Source organism: Charadrius vociferus, unplaced genomic scaffold (genome assembly GCF_000708025.1).
Source record: "Charadrius vociferus isolate BGI_N301 unplaced genomic scaffold, ASM70802v2 scaffold2, whole genome shotgun sequence".
In the NCBI taxonomy this organism is placed as follows: domain Eukaryota; kingdom Metazoa; phylum Chordata; class Aves; order Charadriiformes; family Charadriidae; genus Charadrius; species Charadrius vociferus.
In genome coordinates this window covers 6,850,920-6,860,255 of record NW_009647595.1, presented here as the reverse complement: position 1 = coordinate 6,860,255, position 9,336 = coordinate 6,850,920, and the positions used below count along the sequence as shown (strand labels likewise).

General features: G+C 38.8%; 1 protein-coding gene across 1 annotated transcript in view; it reads left to right on the top strand.

The window, feature by feature from the left end:
* ASAP1 (ArfGAP with SH3 domain, ankyrin repeat and PH domain 1) overlaps window positions 1-9,336 on the top strand; it is a 128,460-nt gene that overhangs the window by 110,835 nt on the left and 8,289 nt on the right. Inside the window, exons 25-28 of the mRNA XM_009881016.1 lie at window positions 1-104; window positions 3,314-3,380; window positions 5,616-5,674; window positions 7,943-8,445. The exon at window positions 1-104 is cut by the window's left edge and continues 21 nt beyond it. Of these exons, the coding sequence (XP_009879318.1) occupies window positions 1-104; window positions 3,314-3,380; window positions 5,616-5,674; window positions 7,943-8,445 (733 nt within the window). The remainder of the gene's footprint in view (window positions 105-3,313; window positions 3,381-5,615; window positions 5,675-7,942; window positions 8,446-9,336) is intronic.

Below are 9,336 nucleotides of genomic sequence, written 5' to 3'. Positions count from 1 at the left end.
CAAGAAGAGACCACCTCCCCCACCCCCAGGACACAAAAGAACCCTCTCTGACCCACCAAGCCCACTACCTCATGGACCCCAGAATAAGGGCCCAATTCCTTGGGGTGAGTTTTGAAACGCAAAACAAAAGGGCAGGGGAAAACCTTTATGATGGATGATATATGATCTTTGATTTCTTTTACCTGGTGCTTGCTTTCCAATGATTGCAGCTTGATGTAACGTCCGCTCAGATAAACCGGCAGTTCTGTCTTCTGTCACTCTGCCTTCCAGGCTGCTGTATCTGAGCCTCACTTGAGAAAATTGAAAATATTCCATGCTCCCCTGGGGCCCAGTTCAATCTCCTCTGCTGCCTTCCTCTCTGTACCCTAGCTGCCCAGGCTGCCCTCACCCCGGCCCCCTCATCCGCTGCATCTACTCCGCATCTGCTTCCTCACCCCTGCTCCTCCTCATTCATCTGGGTGGATCTTGAGTTGGGGCAGACAGACCTCGACAAACCCGAACCCGTGCCGTTCTCCTGATTGCCAGAAGGGCTTCTTTCCCTGGGCTCTGTGCCTGATCTCTCCTGGAAAGCGTTCCCGCCTAGCTGCTGGGGATGTGGTGTCTTGGTACGCTTGCGAGTTTTGTGATGTTGTCTGTACATCCACAAAGACTGATAGGTTTGCATCCTTCTACCTGCAGAATTTATACAGAAACAGCACTTTTTTTTTTTTTTTTTTTAACAGGATACATTTTTAACAGAAGCTTTTTAGAAACTATTTTTCAGACTACTCCTTTTCTCAATAAACATTGCTCTATGCAGTCAACTTCTCCCTGTAGCTATAAATCTCAGGCCCATGTAATTTTACATAATTCCAGTCTTGGTGGCAGGATTTCCATAAATCTGTAAACTTCAGAGCTGGAATCCAGTGCTTACATAGGGGGGGGGTCATTCATACACTATACCTTAGCAATATCTTCTCTTGGTTCTAATATAAACACAAAATTACAAACCTAAAAAAAATTGTAAGTCTAAAAAGCACCATTTTTTCAGCAAATTGAGTTAAATGTGGTAAATCATAGAGTACTTGTGTAGAATATGTGATTTAATCTAGGATTTAATATGAAGAGAAGTACAGAATCCAATGAAAACCAAAATCTTTTTCTCAAGGAATACAAATAATGGTGATCTCTTCAATTCTTTACCTTTCCAATGTCTGGGATGTGGAAAAAATGTTCCCCATGTTGTGGAGTCTTAACAGCCCTGTACGATTTCAGAGGCAGTAAAGATATTTTGAAGAGCTTGGACTTCAAAATTTTTTTAAAAGCCCAAATATCTAAGTCAAAACCAGCACCTAAAATACCATATACTGGAATACTATATAATGTAATGCTATTGGAATGAAAAGCCAGGTAGGAACAGATGCTAAGCTGGTGCGAGCTTTTCTTTAAAAATACAAGACAACAGGTGAAGGAAAAGGAAAATCTGGGAAAGGTGCAGGTGTGGAGTTGAGGATGAAGAATTTTACAGCAGTAGAAGAGCTTTTCAAAGCAGGGCCAGAGAAGAACATTGCTAATTCTGACTCCTTTCTGCTCTACAGCGCATATTAAACTTCAGTAGATGGAAGAGGGGCCGCCTCTTCCCTTTTTCTTAGCTGAGATCTGCGCAAAAACTTGTTTCAAAGTCCATTTGGGTTTTAAGCAAGTATGAAGTTTCGTGTTTATAAAAGAGGGAGTTTTTTGTATCTGCCTGTGTGGTTTTTTTGGTTTAAGAATATTGCTGGATGTTCACTGCTTTCCCTTTCAGAAGCTGCTTTTTTCTGTGGTGTTGTATTTCTTGTTACGTTGAATTTCAGCATTTGTTTTCTAATCTGTGCATTAATTGAAGTTTCAAGCAGAGCAATCCTTAGCTTATGTCTACGCAAATTAGGTTACTATTCAAAGATGTTCTAAAAATGTTATTCAGGTTATTTCGGATTTCCATAGAAACCATGAGGTATTTCTCCTTGCTTTATTCATAGGATCAACATGTGAAGAGTTTGCTGTTTGCTTTGCCTTTATTTTTCTTCTTTTTTTTTTTTCCACTTTTAAATATAAACATGTTTTTAGGAAGGCTCAGCATGAATTTTTTCTTCTGTTTCATTTAGACTTCAGTTCACTAAGGATGGTATCTAGGCAGATAATGTCTTTCTTTCGCATGGGAAGTATTTTGTGTTCTTGGATCATTAAATGTCACTTCACATCTATTTCAGTGACAAAATTTACTAGTGGTTGTTGAAGTTGGTTCTAAGATTGTTTAGACGTGCTGTAATCGAAAAGGGAAGGGGAAATGATAAAGGTGCTAAAATGAAATAGAATGATTGTGCATTGGGAATGGTGATGGTTAATGAAAGAGAAAGCCTTCTGCTGAAGGCTGGGTTTGGATTTTGCTGCCTTTTGCCAGAATTGAGTGTACCCAGGATCTTTTCTTTACCAACACTTAACATCCAGGTTATGGTAACATACTGAGTTAGTCACTGAATCGGCAAAGGCTATTCTTCATGTAGGATAAAATACCAATCCTTAGAAATTTGATGTTTTGTGCATAAAATCAAGTTCATGATGGTTTTAAAAAACGTGCCACGTCTGCAATAAATCTATTTGATACTGGCCTGTAGAGAAAATTGAAACACAATATTTAAAAAAAATGCCCTACAGCAGCAGCTCAGCAATGGCATTCGATCTTTCTTTGCCAGATCTGAGCTACCAGTGAGTTGTTTTAAAATGAATTATATGAAACGTCAAGTGGGATTATTATGGTCCCTGCTGCGTTTTCAGTTACAAAATTATTAATGAAGAACGATCTTTAAAATCTTTAGACATGGGGAATGGCTTCAAACTGGAAGACAGTAGATTTAGATTTTAGATTTAGATTTTAGATTTAGATTTTTAGATTTAGATTTTTAGATTTAGATTTTTAGATTTAGATTTAGATTTTTAGATTTAGATTTTAGATTTAGATTTTAGATTTGATATTAGGAAGAAATTTTTTACTGTGAGGGTGGTGAGGCACTGGATCAGGTTGGCCAGAGAAGCTGTGGAAGCTCCATCCCTGGAGGTGTTCAAGGCCAGGTTGGACGGGGCTTTGAGCCCTGGTCTGGTGGAAGGTGTCCCTGCCCGTGGCAGGGGGGTTGGAACTCGATGATCTTCAAGGTCCCTTCCAACCTAAACCATTCTGTGTTGTATAGAGGATACTTGGAAGAATGTGTACTTCGCTTTAAGTTGCACCCTCTGCTGATTATATTTCAATTATCCTAATGATTTTTTTTTTTTAATTTGTGGTTTTTTTTCACCTCAGGTAATGATTTGGGCCCACCTTCAACTAAGGCTGCAAACAAGTTTGAGGGGATGTCTCAGCAGTCAAGGTAAAACCTGTGTATACAAAGGCAAAGACAAAAATTTAGCGAAACATAACTAATTTGTAAATTAGAAAAAAAATGCCTTTCATATGAAGTAAAATCCTAGCTATGTTTCTTCATTAGTTTTCTGCGTGCCTTACTACCATACAAATACTTTGGCTTCACTGAGCCTCCTACGCTGTGTTCATGGCTGTCCATACACAATTCATCCTTTGAGCAGGATGGACAGAACGGCTTGTACCGGAATCGATCTACCGCTCCTACAGAAGCGCGCTCCGAGCTGGGGAATGTTGCCTCAGACTGCAGTACAGCAGGACACAAGTTTTATTTTTGTGTCTCCCAGCATTTCATTTTATCTGCTTCAGTGTGAGGTCTCGTGCCTGTAGCTGCAGAAGCATCACTCTGGGTCCAGGCTGGCATCGAAGATAGCTCAGTAAAATAGAATTCATTTTAGTTTTCCAGCTTAGCCGTTTTCCAGTCTGTCCAGCTTACGTGCTGACACGCAGTCTGTAATAACACAAACTGCTTTGAGCTCGTAGTTCTCTAAGTCAGTACATTAAGAGTGTCTTCTTCAGCAGCTGGCGTAGTAAGGACAGCCATACCTTCCTGTCACTTAGTGTCTGTTACTCTTTTATCTGTGCTGTGATTCCAAAGTCCTGAGGTTCAAAGCATGTTAATTCCAATAAACATGTTCCTTGGGCAACACGATGGGGACCTTGCGTGACCACAAGTGTGCGTGATGAGGCCATGGCTGAGATGGATGTGTAACGTCAAACAAATCACAGTTGAAGTTGTGTAGGTAGAGTTTCTGGACAGTCTGTGATCTGCCGAGTCAGGACAGGCAGCGGACGTGGTGTTGGTAGCACAGCTGACCCACCGTGTTTGGTCAATCCATCCTGGTGGCACTGGGTGTTCAGGGGAAGGACAGTGATGTTCTACAGCTGTTGCCGTACTTGATGCTTGTAAGACAAGGGTAGAAGTGTGGTGGTGCTCCTGCTTGATGGCATGAGATGAAGGCTGATTTACTGAATCAAGGTTGAGCTTGGCTGTTCTTTCAATTTTGTGTCGTGATATATTTTGACTATTTAAAAAACCCTAGGAAATTAAGATAAAAGTTGTTTCATGATACTCATTGTGAAAAGTTAGCTTCAGAGACAAATAATACCAGAATCAAGGCTGTTGATGCAGAAGACTCTGCTCTGTTGAACGTATTCTGGCAACTTCCTCATTTGTTTTTTTTTTTCTTTTTTCTTGTTTTTTGGGTAATTATTTTGAGGTGATACTGATTTTTATTTGATTATTTATTGTTTGATTTTTTTTTCTTAAATCAATTGGCTTTCTTCTGTTCTTCCACAATCCCTTTCTATAAAAGTGACCAGGATGTGGTTTTGGTTGAAGAAATTTTGTGGTTTTTTTGTTGAATCTGGTAATGTGTTTTACCCTCACATGCCATGTTTGCAAATTTGAGCCAGTCTGGTGTTAATTCTGAAACAAATGTCTACAGAAAGCATAGATGGAAAGTTTTGGCAATATGCAACTATGTCAGATTTTTATGCTCCAATTAATTACTCACAACTGTCCTGCTTGCATTGTTGTGTACCACTATGAGTAGCTAACTGCAACTATGTCAGATTTTTATGCTCCAGTTAATTACGGCTGTAACACAGGTTGACAGAGTAAAGTATGTTGTTTGCCCACAATTATCAGTATTTTCGGTAGAGTAGCAGAGACTTTGTCTCCTAACGCAGCTGCGGTTAGTGTGTAGTACAGTATCATACTCACGCAGAAGGCTACAAGGCATAGGCTCAGTCCTGGAAAAATTCAAACCACTGACATAAAGGACAGGTTATGTTTTGAACGCTTCGGTATTGTTATTTTAAAGACCCAATTTTCCTTAAAGTCCAGGATCTACCCACTGAGCTGGTCTTTCAGCTTCACCTATTTTCAGAGTACATTTTTGCACATAACATAGTTCATAGAATAAATCTGCCCTGTAGCATTAAAGCTGCATGGGGTTTGTGTGGTTTTTTTTTTTCTCTGCAAAAGCAGTTCATTCTTAATAGTGCTTTGAGTTTCGGGATTGATCCACAGACAAGATGACAAGTTGGTTATACAAAAAAAAGCAAAATAAATGTGCATTGTTTTTTTTAGATTATATGTGTGTAGAGGGGAAAGGAAGGAAAAGAAAAAGTATGTTTTCTAACAGTTGTAAGCACTAATAATTCATATCTGTTGATTTAGCACTGGGACCGCAAAGACTGCACTTGGCCCTAGAGTTCTTCCCAAACTACCTCAAAAAGGTAAGAGTTCTTTTTGTGGGTATTGCCATAATGATATCTTTTAGATGTGTGTGAAAGTGGATATTTGTTTTAAACATATGGATCTTTTCAGCAGAATTTTTATTTGTACAGTGCCACAAACCATGAAAGCTTAGCAAAACGGAAAGGATTTTAGAAGGGGAAGGTTTTTATTAAACTAAAAGAAAAAAATAGACCTATGGAACATAAAGAGGAAATTAAAAATAATAATAATAATCGTAAACTAATTGCAGCTGGAAGGAGACCTCAGGAGGTCACCGGGTCCGATGCCGCACTCAGAGCAGGGTCAGCTTTTTGACATGAGAGCAGGTTGCGCAAGGCCGTGTCCAGTCGCGTTTTGAGTATCTCCATGGATAACCTCTCTGAGCTTCCGTTTCTATCTTTGGTCACTCTTGATGGTAAATTCTTTTTTTCTTCCTAATATCCGTAAGTCCAATTTCTTAATACCCTTGAAGCAAGTTGTGTCTGTTGCCACGTTTTGGCGATCAGGGTTGTTGTCATAACTGCTTTGAAAAGAATCAGGGACTGTTGCATGCTCGCTTGTGTATCGGGGACACACTTGCTGAGACCATCATCCCAGTGAACACCTTACGACCCTTTCTTTTTAGAAATGTTTTTTCTAGTCTCTCTTTAAACTCATACAGCAGGTTTTATTTAGTTTTTAGAGTTCTTGCAGCAGTTGACTATAAAGTTGAAAGTAGACCTACCTCGTAGTTCTGTGTGATACAGAATCCATCAAAAATATTTTATATCTGTATGAGTGAATGAGTCCTACAGAGCCTGAAGATGAGGAAATGAAGTCTGTCCAAACTTCTGAAGCTAGATGACTGAAATTGAGAGCACACATAATTTTAACAGAAAATGCAAATGTGACATTTCAGCTTCTTTAAATTACAATTATTATGACATGGTAGCATCTTTTGAAAGAGACACCAACGACATGATAGGGTACCACTGCAAAATAAGTCAACAATTCCTTGATTTAAAATGATAAAGGTGAAAATTTAAGATGGGCTTAATCAAAGCCCTTTGATAAGGGCTACTATCAGTTTATTCATATTATTTACTTAGGCCTGGAACCAATGTGGATGATCAGTGCCTGTACATTTGCTACTGGATAAGTCTAAGAGACAAAGTTATATACAGGTATCAACACAGACAGTTTTTAAAATGTTTATCAAGCATCTGATAGTAGCTATACAATTTCTTTCATGCAAATTATGTAAAGTTTTCTTTTTTTTTTTTTTTTTTTATAAAGAACCATAAATATAGCCTGGAAGTGTTATTGCCGTAGGTGATACCTAAAGTGAGTGTTGTTGCTTTCATAGTAAAATGTCAGGCCTTCTTTTTGGCTGGCAGAATATGATGCTAAGGTGATGCTGAATACAATAGGAAATTATTCCTTCTAGTCAAAATGTGTTGCTTTCATCGTGGGTTATAACTTTTTTCTCTTCTGTCCCCCTTCATCTGTTTTAATATAGGGTTGTTTGGTTTAGGGGTTTGGGGGTTTTTTGTTGTGTTCTTATGGTTTTGATTTTAAGGTGGATTTCAGTCAACTTTTCTTAGGGAATTTAGCGGTCAAAACAATACATGACACTGGGGAAAAAACTATTTGAAAAGTTATTTTCAATTTCCTTCCATGAAATCTGCAAAATACACAATTTAAACCTTTTCATCTTTACTAAATTGTAAATATTTCCAATAATTCATTTTTTATTAGTTTTAATTTGAATGTCTATAATACGGTTCATTCTATACACTGTATAGCCTATATACACTCGCTCTCTTTAAGATTTTACAGGTGCTAATCCTGAGACTTGGGTTCTTTTGTATGGAGTTCAACTGTATATATGAGTAATCGTCATTAAAGAGAATTTTCATTGCAGTCACATCAGCGGGTTGATAGGTTGTTTTGCAAAATACATCTTTTCTTATATCTAATATTTTTTGGTTTAGACCCAAAAAGCGATCACTTTATTTCATTTTAAGTAGTTAATCTATAAATTGACACCTGCTGTTGGATTAAGCACTTCTGGCCCCCAGGAGGAGCAATGAAATGAGACCTCAGTGAAAGAGGGTTACATAAAGTTGTATTATCTTGCATTGTCATAGACTTGGAGGACATATGGGCAGTTATCAGGGCTCAGTGGACATGTGGTTATTTACACAATTGCAGTTTGGATACGTGCCTAAGTTCTTTAATATTAAAATGAGACTGTGAAAAAACATTGTTATGCTCTTTTGTTTTAGTGGCACTAAGAAAAATAGAAACCAGTCATCATCTTTCAATAGATAAATCCCATCAACACACGGAAATCTTTCAGAAGCCCTCACTGTCCATCGATATACCACAGAAACCACAACCTGGAGACTTGCCCCCAAAGCCTCTGCCTCTGGAATTAACTCAGAAACCTCAAGTGGGAGATTTACCCCCAAAGCCTGGAGAACTGCCCCCAAAGCCTCAGCTAGGAGACCTGCCACCAAAACCACAACTTGGAGACTTACCTCCAAAGCCGCAAATGAAGGACCTTCCTCCAAAACCTCAGCTAGGAGAGCTGTTGGCGAAAACTCAAGGTGGAGAAGCATCACCGAAGCCTCAGCCCTCAGAGGCAAATCAAAAATCTCACTCCTTAGATCTTTCTCCAAACGTACAATCTAGAGACACCGTCCAAAGGCAAGCGTCTGAAGAGTCGAATGACATAACACATACCCTGCCAGAAACCCCTGTGCCGCTTCCCAGGAAAATAAATATGGTAGGTATTATTCCATCTAGTTGAAAGTCTCCATTGAAGGCTTTAAAGTTACTATAGGACTATCTGTGCAAAAAAAACCCACCCTTGAGTTATACACACAAAGCAACACAACCTTATGGGCTGGGGTGGGGAATGAGGAGCTCTTTCGTGCTCCCAAGCAGCTTCAGCAAATGCTGGGGGTTTACAGGGCCTCCTGCATGCTGAAACAAATACTAGTAACATAAAGCAGTAGTCTTGGGAGCATGAAGGTGTATTTAGATTTATTAGGAAACTTGGGCGTTTTATTTTAATTGGTAGTTTTCTTTGCTGTCTTCACTCACTGCTTTGTATGTCTTAGATTAATAGAATATTTATATATTTGATTTTTGTAATCTTTAAGAATGAATGTTAGGACTTATTGTCAGTAGATAAAAAAAATGAAAGTGCAAGTCGACTGTGACAAACTAGTAAATGTTCCTGTCATGAGTATTTAATGTCGGTGTGCCTAAGTGGTTAACAAAGGTTCAGATCTATTGATGGAGGGGCAAAATTGACATTGCTGGATGGTATGTAGTAGCAGAGCTGGAACTATAACTAGATTCCAAGTCTCCTTGTTCAACCTCCAATTCATCTTGCTGTTCATCTTGCTAACCAGTGCAATTTCCGTCCAACAGAGGATTCTTCATGCATATGTATATTGAAATCATTTTATGAAACTCCAGAGGTCTCCTAAAATTCACATCATTAAGAATACATCAAAAAGGAGATGGTTTTGCTTGTCAAATTGGCTATGCAAAGCACTTAAGTAAAAGGAAATAAGACTTCTGTTCTTGTAGTGAAAGTGGAGGGTGAGTTTTTCCCTTCTTGTGCCTGTCTGAGGAAGATCGCTCTTTCTCTGGAGCCATCATTCCT